Source organism: Glandiceps talaboti, chromosome 14, assembly GCF_964340395.1.
Source record: "Glandiceps talaboti chromosome 14, keGlaTala1.1, whole genome shotgun sequence".
Lineage (NCBI taxonomy): Eukaryota > Metazoa > Hemichordata > Enteropneusta > Spengelidae > Glandiceps > Glandiceps talaboti.
The window spans coordinates 14,176,102-14,191,198 of record NC_135562.1 but is presented as its reverse complement, the minus strand read 5'-3'; the positions used below and the strand labels follow the sequence as shown (position 1 = coordinate 14,191,198).

General features: G+C 36.7%; 1 protein-coding gene across 1 annotated transcript in view; it reads left to right on the top strand.

Moving 5' to 3' along the window:
• LOC144445688 (mediator of RNA polymerase II transcription subunit 23-like) overlaps positions 1-15,097 on the top strand; it is a 31,614-nt gene that overhangs the window by 8,104 nt on the left and 8,413 nt on the right. Inside the window, exons 12-26 of the mRNA XM_078135330.1 lie at positions 2,492-2,695; positions 3,153-3,296; positions 3,929-4,107; positions 4,446-4,519; positions 5,308-5,479; positions 6,237-6,379; positions 7,054-7,228; positions 7,796-7,959; positions 8,577-8,774; positions 9,610-9,676; positions 12,012-12,174; positions 12,656-12,727; positions 13,060-13,230; positions 14,041-14,157; positions 14,543-14,642. Of these exons, the coding sequence (XP_077991456.1) occupies positions 2,492-2,695; positions 3,153-3,296; positions 3,929-4,107; positions 4,446-4,519; positions 5,308-5,479; positions 6,237-6,379; positions 7,054-7,228; positions 7,796-7,959; positions 8,577-8,774; positions 9,610-9,676; positions 12,012-12,174; positions 12,656-12,727; positions 13,060-13,230; positions 14,041-14,157; positions 14,543-14,642 (2,143 nt within the window). The remainder of the gene's footprint in view (positions 1-2,491; positions 2,696-3,152; positions 3,297-3,928; positions 4,108-4,445; positions 4,520-5,307; positions 5,480-6,236; positions 6,380-7,053; positions 7,229-7,795; positions 7,960-8,576; positions 8,775-9,609; positions 9,677-12,011; positions 12,175-12,655; positions 12,728-13,059; positions 13,231-14,040; positions 14,158-14,542; positions 14,643-15,097) is intronic.

Sequence of the window (15,097 nt, the reverse complement as noted above, 5' to 3'; positions counted from 1 at the left end):
AGTTTATATAGCGCCAAAATCCAAAAACATTGTTTTGCTCTATGACGCTCAATGGCTAAACCACACTGTATGCTTTGGAGAATAAGATGACGACAGCCTGTCAGTTTGTGATGGATTACTACTGACATGCACCCTTTGCGCTTTGCTCACTACAGGGGAGCACCACAATTTAACACCTTTCATGACAGCCTTGTCTAGACTGGTAAAGTAATGAAGTTTTTAATACGTAATACTGTACCAGTTTGGAAGTAGGCTAGGTCACAATCTGATTAAAATCCGATGTGGTGAAAGCGGCTAGATGTCCTTATTTACCTCTATTCATCGTGTTGTGACGTTTGTTTTGATCGGAGTGATCGCCGCCTTCCCACATCTGAACCGGTGTAATCTACAATCCCGTTTGAATCTCGCGCTTTTGAATAGCCAATCAGGACGAGCGTTACGTTGGCAGCTTCAAACACTGGAGAAATTGAAATGGATGTTTTGCAAACAGCAGGACACCACTTCCCATTAAAGGCCATTCCAAAGATTAGATCGGATGAAGTAACCATTTTCACTGGAGTAAAGAACTATATGTAGTAACATTGCAATTCAAACTGTAAAACATTTAACTGTCTCTGCAAAACATAGTTTCAACTAGAAATTGTATTTACCAGTTCTCATGCTTTTTAGCCTTCAAGTTGTTTATGTCGAGTCTATATATTCGCACGCTGCCGTTATTTATACAAGTTGATTTTGACTGTGACATCGCACCGCGACAGTGACGAACACGTTGACCACGCCTTTGACATGCATGTTTCAACTATCATCTACAAACATCTACAAATCCGTTTGGAATTACTAAACTATTGCTGAATAATTATTTCAGGCGACCAAACTTTTGATTTTCACGTTAATAGAAGGATTGAATCAACATCAGTCGAACGATCAACTTGTTGCTAGTGCCGAAATAAACATTCGCAATACCACGCTATCTACGACAATTTAGTCCAAATTTAGAGGTCACTTCACGTCACGTCAAACATGTGACATCTCATCGGTAATTTCCGGATTTACATTCGTATTAGTTTCACATTATACCCCAACATGGCCTAACTTAGAACCTTCGTGTATAGGTGGATTTTGGCAACGTCCTCCCCACATAGTCTATTCAAATCAATTATCATGAAGGTACGTCCTTTAAAAGTGGCGACTACGATTGAACGATCGGCTCTGATCATGTGCACGTACCTACATGTACTGTGCCTTCGTTAACTTTCGTTGACAGACAAGAAGATCACATGACGTTACCTACGTATACGTAGTGGAGTGCCATATTTATATTTGTGTACTATGAATCGCATCGTGTCTAAACAGCTACCCGTCTAGTCTAGAATTTGGCATTAGGTAATCCTAAAACGTAAAGCTATATAGGACGTTTTAAAAACCGAGAGTTGTCGTACAAGTAAATGAGGTAATGTCTACATTAAGTGTAATCAGTAATGACTTGCTTGGGTTGTACGCTTACTAGTATCGATCCTAGTCGCACAAAATTGGTTGACACGTGCGTTCGTCACGTACCATCATTTATAGTTGTGATGACCGAACAAACAGAAAAACAGTCTCTTGAATTCAGGAACTTCTGTTTAGGTGTGGGTGAATAATAAAATCATGTTTTCGCAGCATTCGTGTGGTTGTTTTTGTCATTCATTAATTGTACATCACTCCCTGGCCAGCTGGGTTACTTGGCCATACGGTTATTTTAGAACAACATGCATCTCACTCCGTGTATGTCGGCAAAGTTTCTGACTGTCATTTTCAAGAGTAGCAAAATAGCATTGCCTCTTTTGATTCCATCTTAGTATGAATTAAATATCCCTGTAGTGATTTTGACGCACGCGAAAAAAGACAATCTCACCCCCCCCCCCCCAAGGAATTACGTTTGTATGATAAAATAAAATGTATAAAAACCATGTATAATAAAATAAGTAGTTGACTCGCTTATACACACATGTGCCATTTCCTTCAAGTCGAAAGTCTACCTCAAGATCAAATACACATGATGATACAAAGAGTGATTACGGCCCGGCTGGGTGCCTACTAAAGGCTTCACTGTGTATATCATTATGGCAAGAATCCCCCTGCCTGTTAGACTAAACATGATAACTTGGCATTATGTTAAGCGACCCGATGCGTCGGTGGTGGCAACTGTATCTCTAAATGATTTTGAAAGAAACGTACTGATTGGTTGAGAAATCCTTACAATATTGTCCACGTTCAATGGGATTGTAGATTACACCAGTTCAGATGTGGGAAGGCGGCGATCACTCCGATCAAAACAAACGTCACAACACGATGAATAGAGGTAAATAAGGACATCTAGCCGCTTTCACCACATCAGATTTTAATCAGATTGGCTAGGTCAGTACTTGTGCAGCACCATAGTGCTCTAGTGTTAAAAGCAGAAAGAAACTAAATACTATTTATTTACAAGTTTGTCTGTTCTTACACTTAGCAAAAACAAAGATGTCCAGTATTAGAAGATCAGCTGGTTGACCTTGTTGTCGTTGCCATGGAGAGAACAGAATCAGAGGACAGTTCTGTTGATGGAGGTGCTGCAAGTCAGTTGCTATGGCAACATTTATCTAGTCAGCTTATCTTCTTTGTATTGTTCCAATTTGCAAGTTTTCCACACATGGTATTGTCATTACACGAGAAGGTAAGTACAATCATGTTTTGTCAGAACCCACTATGCTCTACAAAGGTCTGGGGAGAACCCTGTAAATTATAGGGTGGCACCCACTACTCTACAAAGGTCTGGGAAGTACTGTGTAAATCATAGGGTGGAACCCACTACTCTACTTGGTCTGGGGAGAACCCAGTAAATCATAGGATGGAACCCACTACTCTACTTGGTCTGGGGAGAACCCAGTAAATCATAGGGTGGAACCCACTACTTTATAAAGACCTGGAGGGAACCAATTTAGTACAGGAAGAACCCAGCATTACAAGGGGCTCAGCACCCTGTTACCTTGTTTTAGGAGAACACACAGTTTAGAAATATCCCATAAATATTTTTAACCTCTGTGGGGCAAAAGCTGACATAATCTTGTCCAAGGACTTCAGCCAGTCAGAATCAAATTGAATTGACTTTGTGTTTCTGTTATTCATTTCAGCTAAGCAAACAGAATCTAAGCAAAGGTCGTGATCATTTAATGTGGGTGTTGTTACAATTTATCTCTGGTAGTATACAAAAGAACCCACTTAGTGAATTCCTTCCTGTCATGAAACTCTTTGATTTATTGTACCCAGAGAAGGAGGTAAGTATTTTTTGTGGTACCAGTATTATTAAATATGTATGTACCAGAGATTACTTACTCTGGTGTGCACACATACCATTACTAGTGGTATTTGCATTATAGTGCGAGATTAAAAAAAAATTATAACATACATGTATGCAAATGACATGCACATGCATGCGTGCGTGTATCTCAGCGAGTATGTATGAGTTTGAGTGTGTGTACAGGTATGTAATAATGTGTGTGTGTGTGTGTGTGTGTGTGTGTATGTATGTATGTGTATACGTACGTACGTACGTACGTACGTACGTACGTACGTATATATGTATACATGTACATGTATGTATGTATGTATGTATGTATCATTGTATGTATGTATGTATGTATGTATGTATGTATGTATGTATGTATGTATGTATATAGTGTGTGTTTGTTTGTATGTATGTATGTATGTATGTATGTATGTATGTATGTATGTATGTATGTATGTATGTATGTATGTATGTATGTATGTATGTATGTATGTATGTATGTATGTATGAATGTATGTATGTATGTATGTATGTATGTATGTATGTATGTATGTATGTATGTATGTATGTATGTTTATATATGTATGTACTTCACTGACTACATGTACATTATCTTAACAGAGTCTGCCTGTACCTGATATCAGTAAACCACAGTGTACCCATGCATTTGCTATGACGTGTATATGGATACATTTAAACAAGAAAGCACAGCACAAAGATGTGAAACAACCCAAGAAACCAGGAATGGATGACAACATAACACAGAAGTCCATACCACAGGCCTTGAAATCACAACTAGAGTAAGTCTAATCCGATTGGTTGATATCTGTTTTATTGACCAGCAAGCCCTTATCTGATTGGTTTGTGTGTATTGTATTGACCAACAAGCTGGTATCTGATTGGTTGATATTTGTTGTATTGACCAACTGCCGGTCCTTATCTGATTGGTTGATGTGTCTTGTATGGCATATGTATGTTTTTCACTTTCACCACATTTTCACATCCGAATGAATGGTGCATGACCATATTTTGTCGTAAAATTGAAATATTTGAATGATAATGAAGGAACTGTTGTACATAGACTTTGTTCAAGTGTCTACCCCTATGAACATTTGTTTCATTTTTACATTGATTTCAGGTTTTTGCAGCAGAGTTTCAGTATGCAGTCCCTGCCAATGACAGACTATAGGATAGCGTTACTCTGCAATGCATGTAAGTTATATATACCCTGTCTATAAGATATATATATATACCATGTCTATAAGTTGTATATACCATGTCTATATGTTATATCCCTCCACCGTCCCAGCCAAAGACAGACTGTCGGATAGCATTATTCTGTAATGCATGTAAATTGAATATACCATATGTATAAGATATATATACCATGTCTGTAAGTTGTATATACCCTGTTTAGACAAAAGAATTATTTATGATTACACTAAATATTTGTCTATTGACAGTATTGAATAATGATAACATTGGGGTTTATATCAATGTTTTCCCAGTCTGTGATTAAGGCACTTCATAATTTTACCCCAGTCACAGGTCTATAGCGGCACAACAGAAATACTATCAAAACTCTCTCGGGAGCATACAATCCATTGCAGCCTTTATAAGTGCATAGGATTAAAGCATTCACATTGCAAACTGTATCCTACCAGGTCCCCAGTTATACAGCTGGGTTGACTGGGGAAAAATCATGGTTCAAATCTTGCCCAAGGATTTTCGTCATTCTGGAACAAATGGCAGCGATGGGACTCGATCATGCAACCTGCAGATTCCAAGCCGGCCACACTAACCATTTGACCATTATGATGACTCCATGGATTTGTATGTGCCATTGCTGTTTGTCAAAATAAACCTCTACATTTGCCACAGTACTCTGAATAATGCACACTATTATTTTATTACCCCTAACTCCAGGATGCAGATAATTATGTGACTTGTATTTCCTTTGATGACTAGGTACTTTATGTGATTTTTCTTGTATTTTGTAGACAGTACGAATACAGAGTATTTTACCTTACCAATGGGTATACTGGTGGAGTTTATCTATGGTTCTAGCCAAGCTACAACACCGATGCCTGGTGTCAACTGTATTGCATCAGGACCTACCACACCATTGTCAATGAGTCTATTAGACTCACTAACTATACATGCCAAAATGAGGTTGGTATGCATAAAAAGCTTATCACATTAGTGGGTATCTGTTCTGTGAATATTGTCCCTAAAGACATGACTAAGGCACTAAATGTCATCCACTTGTATAATCTACCTTAATACCATGCACAAGCCAAGTTGAACAACAAAAATATGGAGTATGTACTCTGGTCGTTCTACATCACAACAACGTGCGTCTATGTCACTGGTTCTGCTGTGTTCGAAATATGAGTCAAAATGTTCAAAATTACCTTTATTTCCCTGATTTTTCTTTGATATTACTGGTGCTGGTGTAATTATGTTATTCTCCAATATTTTTCTTAATTCAAGTGGAAAATACTCATGACCTAAGGCTTGTCACTACTCGTCTAGCAACTTGTAGTGACAAAGCCCCCTTAGATCACTCATATTTTCCTTGGCTGAATGTAGAAATGTATTGGGGAATAAAATCTAAAAATGCAAGAACAGGATTTTAGTTTATGTCTATCTTTGTTTGCTGATAGCACAATTTCCATTTTTATGCATCTAGTTTCTCTGACCATTATTGGTCTTTCCTTTTCATGGATTGTATATACATGTATTGTCAATATTTTCCCCTATTCTAAAGTGCCGTTGTACCACTATAGGTCCATGTTATGGTTATTAATTGTCTTTGCCTGGAGCTTTCTTGAGGACAGATACATGATAAATATACTTTTAAAAAAATGAGCTCTATACCTGAGACTTAGTACTTATCAGTGTTTGTGTCCGTTTGTATTTTATCAGTTTTAATTCACAGTATTGTAACCAAGGTGATCAAGATGGCTGGAAATAAACAGAGTATAGCATTAGCACCAGCTTTAGTAGAAACCTACAGTAGATTGCTGGTCTATATGGAGATTGAATCACTGGGAATCAAAGGATTTATTAGTAAGTTGTACCACTAAACTGAGATCTGCTTTGTAAACACAGGAGAGACAGAAAAAGGAGCAAGGGAGGAAGGAAGAGAGAGAGAGAGAGAGAGAGAGAGAGAGAGAGAGAGAGAGAGAGAGAGAGAGAGAGAGAGAGAGAGAGAGAGAGAGAGAGAGAGAGAGAGAGAGAGAGAGAGAGAGAGAGAGAGAGAAGAGAGAGAGAGAGAGAGAGAGAGAGAGAGAGAGAGAGAGAGAGAGAAGAGAGAGAGAGAGAGAGAGAGAGAGGAGAGGAGGAGAGGGAGGGAGGGAGGGAGGGAGGGAGGGAGGGAGGGGGGACAGAGAGACAGAGAGAGAGACAGACAGAGAGACAGACAGAGAGACAGAGACAGACAGACAGACAGACACAGATAGAGATTGTATGTTTCTTTTTCTTTTCCTTTCATGGCTTTTCTACATTATATAATTTACTGTGTTTGTCACTTGATGTGATTGACATGTGTTTGGCCATTTCGTAGGGTTTTCCTGCAAGGGGTTATGGGGAAATCTTTCACAATAATGACATCCTATACCACTGCGACAATTTTTGTCCAGACAAGGGTACATCAAGAATTGTATTATATGTTATCATTTCTGACTTTCTTTGTATTTGTTTGAAAATTGTTAACTATTATGTCTGTGTGTTTGTGTTCACAGGTCAGCTGTTACCCAGTGTATTTAAAAGTCATGCCTGGGGTATCCTGCATACGTTACTAGAGATGTTTAGTTATAGGCTTCATCATATACAACCTCACTACAGAGTTCAGTTACTGAGTCATCTGCACTCACTGGCATCTGTACCACAAACAAATCAACACCAACTACATCTATGGTATGTACATTGTGTACCTTCTTCGTTCATAATAACAGCTACTGTCAGTCTGACTACAATGTAGCTATCATCCCAGGTACAAGCATTCTTTCACTACTCCAGTTCTATTCCATGCAAAAGGTCATATTACGTGTGACCAAAACATTGGAAATAGTAATTTTGCCAAAGACAAACAAGTTTGTCTACCTTTCAAACTCATAATGTCTTACTATACCACAAAGCAACCAATACCAACTATATATCTATGGTATGTATTCATCACAGTATTGAAACAACAGCATTAAGAGTAATTACAGGGCTTAGTAGTGTAAAAGTCATGTCATTGTCAATTCCATTGGAGTTCTGAAATTAGCCTTGTAGTAAGACCTCGAATCTGCACTTTAGGAGTTGCTAAATAAAGCTAAAAGATAATGATGGTACCTCTGTCTGTCTGGGCTAGGGCCCTCAGATCAGCTTCGGTATTAAAGTAAGCAGAACAACGTGAGGGGTCTAGCAGCTAGGCAATGTTGAAACAACAATGCAAAGTCGTTTTAAGTACTGCACATGAACTTGTCTGTTTTGTTGCAGTGTTGAAACTACGGCATTAAGACTAATTACAGGACTTGGTAGTGTTGAAGTACAACCACAGTTATCAAGATTCTTAAATGATCCTAAACAGTTGTTATCGGCAGAGTCTGAAGAACTGAACAGAGCATTGGTATTAACTATAGCAAGGGCTATGCATGTCACAGGTAATAGTCAATGTCAGTAAGTAATTGGACAGAGCATTGGTATTAACCCAGTAGCACAGGAAAGTATAGTTTCTTTGGAATGGTAATTAAAAATGAATGCAATGTTTTAGTCCATCTGTTACAAATTATTAAATCATTGCATGATCAAGGGCTGTAGTAGACGAATCAAAAAGACGCATTTGTTTCTAATTTACTATTCCAAAGTAACTATATTGCACTGTTCTATTGATTCTTGGAACCATGAACGATATATTCTCCTTTTTTGTCCAAAATTACAGAATGCCATGTATAAATATCTACTTTCTGTAACAACACACGCGTTCCCGCGACATTCACTGGTCAACACGGACCAAATTTGTTACCAAAATTACCAGCTGCTCATTGCTGTCAATCGCTCCCTTGTTCACTGTATGCATTCAAGTTTGAAAATAACCACCATGAAGTTAGGGGGCCTTTTTTTACATGTAGCCTTGTCTCGCGTAACAGTGTATTTCTAGGGGTTCAAATTCAAACACTTCTGTTTTAGAAAAGTCAAAGTTATGAATTCATAAACACATTCTCGGAAGGAGCAAATTTTGCGCATTTTTAGGAAAGTCAAATTTTATGTATTTTTTCAGGATCAGAATCTATTGCAGGTAACTGGTGTAAGGAGATACTGAACATCTTGATACAGAATACACCACATAACTGGGCTAGTCACACTCTCAGCTGCTTTCCCACTGCCATACAACAATTCTTCCGTCAAAATCCGGCACAACAGGAAAACAGAGCTATGCTGAAGAAAAATGTGGAAGAAGAGTTCAAAAAATGGAAAAGTGAGGAAAGACTTCTTAAAAGTGATCCAAAATTTAAGTCAATTTTCACAGACAATGACACAACAACAACAACAACAACAACAACAACAACAACAATAATAATAATAATAATAATAATAACAACAACAACAACAACAAATAAATGCAACAAGATATCAGTTGAAAAGCAATGAATATAGTATTTATAACTACAAATTTTAGTAACAAATGAAAAAAAAAACAAATAACTTTATGTAGAATTGCAATGTATGTCATACCATTTGTTGCTGAAAAATGAGAGCATGTCCACTCAATATATTTTCATGACTACATGTATTTATGTGGGCATGACAATCAGAATGCAATAGTATATTTTATGTTCCTGAAAGATTTTGAATAACTCGGTTCTGAACTGGAGTTTCTTTTATCTTAGAGGTAATCTAGTGTATACTTATCACGAAGTGTGGATTTATTACAGCAATGACCAATAAAGTGTTTATTTATTGTGTATTTATTACAACCATGACCAATAAAGTGTTTATTTATTGTGGATTTATTACAGCCATGACCAATAAAGTGTTTATTTATTGTGGATTTATTACAGCCATGACCAATAAAGTGTTCATTTATTGTGTATTTATTACAGCAATGACCAATAAAGTGTTTATTTATTGTGTATTTATTACAGCCATGACCAATAAAGTGTTCATTTATTGTGTATTTATTACAGCCATGACCAATAAAGTGTTTATTTATTGTGGATTTATTACAGCCATGACCAATAAAGTGTTCATTTATTGTGGATTTATTACAGCCATGACCAATAAAGTGTTTATTTATTGTGTATTTATTACAGCAATGACCAATGAAACTGATATGGTGAATCATTTCTCAAATCAAGCAGGACCATCTCTCTTCTTATGGTAAGTCAGCATTGTTCTCTTGCTCTGTCTGCCTTTTCGTTTTGTTGATCTGTCACTCTCTGCCTGATTGTCTGTCTCTGTTTGTCTGCCTGTCTCTGTCTGTCTGTCTGTCTGTCTGTCTGTCTCTGTTTGTCTGCCTGTCTGTCTTTTTCTACCTCCTCTCTCTCTCTCTCTCTCTCTCTCTCTCTCTCTCTCTCTCTCTCTCTGTGTGTGTGTGTAAAAAATCCTTTGTTGTATATTTTGTTTGTCATTATTTCACTTGACATTAGTTGTGAGTGCAGCCCCCCCCCCCCCCCCCCCCCTCGCCCCACCACATACAACACACAGTAATTATGTCTCTAATAATCAACCTAAGGGGTTATGCATGGACTCCGTAGCATAGATTTGCCATATGTTTGTAGTAGGAAGTACTATTTAGTATTAGCATTTATTTTGCCACATAATATTTTTGGCAGAATGCTAAATTATAGGACATATCAAGTGCACTTTATTTTGGTGGACAGTGCCGGGAAAATGGAGACTGTCTACTTATAAATGAATAAGTTATGGTACATTCATTGAACTGTTGTCGACACCTTTAACAACAGCTGAATATGCATTTAGAAATATGCATTATGTACTGAAAGTATGTTAGCAGGACTTACATGTATTTCTGTGGGAAAAAAAACGTTTGCACGTATCAATCAATCAAGCATTCAATCACAAATTTCCAAAGAACAGTTCTCCATAGCAATGCTCTGTTCAGAAGTGCATTCTGAATGGCTAAAGTATATGTACTGAAAGTATGTTAGCAGGACTTGCATGTATTTCTGTGGGAAAAAAACGTTTGCACGTATCAATCAATCAATCAATCAATCAATCAATCATTCAATCACCAATTTCCAAAGAACAGTTCTCCATAGCAATGCTCTGTTCAAAAGTGCATTCTGAATGGCTAAAGTACATCATAGGCATTGGTGAACAAATAAATTCAGTTTTTGTTTTGAAACAAGCCAGGCTGGAGGCTTGATGAATTCAATTGACAAAGCAACATGTAAGACTAAATGACCTCCATAGGTGATTTGTCTCTAATTAGTTGTGAATAGATTCTTGTTTGAAGAGCATAGAGTGTGACTCAGTGTGTATGGATGAAAATCACAAATGGAGTTAAGCCATTGAGAGCTTTATATGCATCAGCTATTAGTAAAATAAACCAAGCACCAAAATACATTAAATACAGTCGGTTCTAAAAATACATTTTATAAAGTACATCTAACTACAAGCCATAACACCAAAGTAAAGCATTCTCTGTATGTACCACAATCATTATAGCATCTATATCAAGTGTAAAAGTATACTGTTTCATTTGCTAACTGACCACATTAGAAAGGCCACATGCTAGGCTTGTAAATAAACCAATTGAAACAGTATACTTTTACACTTGATATGAATGCTATAAATATGTGTAGCACACAGAAAAAGTGCTTTACTTCAGTATATATTACTCACTGTACAACAGTTTGCTAAAAAACTGTATCAACACTTTACTTGGAACACATACATGTACATTTTTTATGAGTGAGGCAATATTAGAAGTAATTGGATATGAGATTATCAAAACTGACAAGTCATCCCCACTGAGTGACACAATAGCAGCACACACACACACATACACTGAGATAAACACAAATGTAGATGTTGAGTTATGTGTCTTCATCAAAACTTCAGTTGTTCTGTGGGTATGTACCTGACTGTGTTTGCCGCTATTGTGTCACTCAGTGGGGATGACTGGTCAGCTTTGTTAAGGATCTCGTATCCAATTACTTCTAATGTTGTATCGCTCTTCAAAATGTATGTGTCTCAGCAAAGTGTTCATGGTATTTGCAAACTTCGTCTTCCAACCTTAGCATATCACAGAGTGCAGGGAGATATGATCGGTACTGTTAAGATTTTGAATGAATATTATGACAAAGCTGTTGCTAACTTTCTGCCACTAAACATATCTGATAGGACACGCCTACATTGTCTTTAAGTATTGAAACCACAATGCCACCTCAATATCAGGAAATACACATTTGACTAGTCAAAACTTGAAACAATTTGCCTCACTCGGTAGTTACAGCACCATTGATTCACTGTTTTGAGCAGCGCCTAGACAGTTTTTTGGAGAGGGCAAGCCATTAAATGTGATTACAAAACCAAATTATAGAACACATACACACCATCTTCAAAGGAACTCTCAACACTTGGATCTGGACTTATAGGCTTGTAAAGCCTGTGCCCAGTACATTATACCTAAGTAAACCTGTAAGTAAGTAAACAGTTGTAACATTTTTTTTCAATCAACTCTTTACAGCATACTATGGAAGGTGTTACTAGAAACGGAACGTGTCAGTCCAGTGGCACCTAAAGTCTTGGAAAGAATTGGTGCTAGGTCTCTATCTCGTCATATCAGAACATTTGCTGATTTCCTAGTTTATGAGTTTTCTACATCAGTGGGTGGACAACATGTTAATAAGGTGAGATCAAAATAAAAGTTGAGCCTTTCTAGTCCTAAGCATATGCCAACCAAAATCACATCAAGAAAATTCTTGTTATTCTTTGCAGACAGTTTTGCATTATTTTAGAATGAAAATTGAATTACACAGACAGTGAAGTTAAACAGTAACAATGCACTTGAAAAGTTTTCAAAGACAACATATCAGTGTCACTTGTAACATAAAAAAGTTCCTGCAGGATACTTTTCTTTCCGTTTTTCTATAGCCATTCAGAACAACAAAAATTATAATAATTAATGTTAAATTTAAATTGTTTGATAAGAGCCACAATTAATCAAGTAATGTCAACATAAATTAGTTACACATACAGATACAATGTATGTTTAATATTACCATATTTATAAACACATATTTTAGAATTTTGACTATTAATGAGCATGTACTGTTTATCTAATTGTCGTATCTGTCATTTATACAATAATTATTTCCTTCCATTTTACAGTGCATAGAAACCTTGAATGATATGATCTGGAAGCATAATATTGTGGCCTTGGATAAATTGGTACTAAGTCTGGTAAGACATTGTTACATTGTAGAATTGGATAAATTAGTACTAAGTCTGGTAAGACACTGTTACATTGTAGCATTGGATAAATTGGTACTAAGTATGGTGAGATATTGTTACATTGTAGCATTGGATAAATTGGTACTAAGTATGGTGAGATATTGTTACATTGTAGCATAGATAAATTGGTACCAATTGTACATTTTTAGCATAATGATGGTTATAACTATAAGATCTAGTGACATTTAGTTTGAAAGGATATAACTTTATATTTTGCTGTTCATAAAATTTAGATAACAAAGATCATAGTCATGTGGATGTGTTTTTGTTTTCTATGATAGGCTTTACGTAGTCATGAGGGCAACGAGGCACAAGTCTGTTTCTTCATCATCCAGTTATTACTACTAAAGACAAGTGAGTTCAGGAATAGAGTCAGTGAGTTTGTGAAAGAAAACTCACCAGAACACTGGTTACAGACAGACTGGCATTCCAAACACATGGCATTTCACAGGGTAAGTATTTGAACACTGGTTACAGACAGACTGGCATTCCAAACACATGGCATTTCACAGGGTAAGTATTTGAACACTGGTTACAGACAGACTGGCATTCCAAACACATGGCATTTCACAGGGTAAGTATTATAACACTGGTTACAGACAGACTGGCATTCCAAACACATGGCATTTCACAGGGTAAGTATTATAACACTGGTTACAGACAGACTGGCATTCCAAACACATGGCATTTCACAGGGTAAGTATTATAACACTGGTTACAGACAGACTGGCATTCCAAACACATGGCATTTCACAGGGTAAGTATTTGAACACTGGTTACAGACAGACTGGCATTCCAAACACATGGCATTTCACAGGGTAAGTATTATAACACTGGTTACAGACAGACTGGCATTCCAAACACATGGCATTTCACAGGGTAATTATTAGAACACTGGTTACAGACATAATGACATTCAAAACACATGGCATTTCACAGGGTAAGTATTAGAACACTGGTTACAGACAGACTGGCATTCCAAACACATGGCATTTGACAGGGTAAGTATTAGAACACTGGTTACAGACAGACTGACATTCCAAACACATGGCATTTGAATATATGTCTTGACAACCATATTTAAGAATTTACTGAAGATGACATTTTAGAAACTTTTGTTTATTGTTTTATTAGAAACATTGAGGACAAGATGAATTTTTAGTGTCAATTGATTGCCTATAATTCCATTTCCAATGGGTAGAGGCTTTATGATATAGCATATGTATGATTATGAAGACTGATAAGTATTGTGTTAATTCTAGAAATACCCAGAGAAGTTTTACCATGAAGGTTTGCAGGAAATCAGTGGTCTTGGAAGTACTTCTGTACATCAGTATCTACCAATCTATTTTGGTAATGTCTGTCTTCGATTTTTACCAGTAAGTACATGTCAATCAATCAATCAATCAATCAATCAATCAATCAATTAACCAATTAATCAATCAATCAATTAATTAATTAATTAACCAATCACTCAAGCAATCAATCAACCTTCATTTATTCTATGCACACAAATTTATCAGATAGTGTGGATTTTTACAGAAGAAATACAACATAAATGTATACAGCTGTACAAAACTCAAAGTGGATGCATTGGAAATTGATAAGGGTAGCCTTTCTGATAAGAGTGTAGGACCATATATCAGACATCAATTAACAGTACAATACATGTTATGTTGGGGGCTATGTCATTGAATGCAGAAGACTTGTTTATTTATAAGTAAAAGTTAAAATGTTGATAAGTGATATATAAATTTGTTTCAGGTGTTTGATATTGTCATTCATCGTTTCTTGGAACTTCCACCTGTATCCAAGTCACTAGAGACATTATTAGATCACCTAGGGGGTCTATACAAATTTCATGGTAAGTTTTGAGACCTTATTAGATCACCTAGGGGGTAATTACCAATTTCATGGTAAGCTTTGGAACATTATTTGATCAGCTGGTATCTTTACAAATTTCATTGTAAGATATTGACATGGACCACCTGTCTTTACAAAGTTCATGGCAAGTTCTTTGGAAAATATTAGAACACCTGTAAAGGGGGGGGGGGGGGGGGGGGGGCAGGATATACCAGAGATTATTTACACTGGTGCATACAAACTAGTACACATAGCAATTGCTCTGGCAATGTAATGTAATTATACCTGTATGCAAATAAGTTCGCAATTGTTCCTTGCATGCACAATTGCACAGTATGATTTTTATGGAAATTTGCTCATAATTTCAGACAAAATATATTTAATAATAACAGAACCCCATCCCACAAGAGTGCCAGTGTGGTTACTAAGGGCTATTTGCACTCTTGCTTGCAGTTT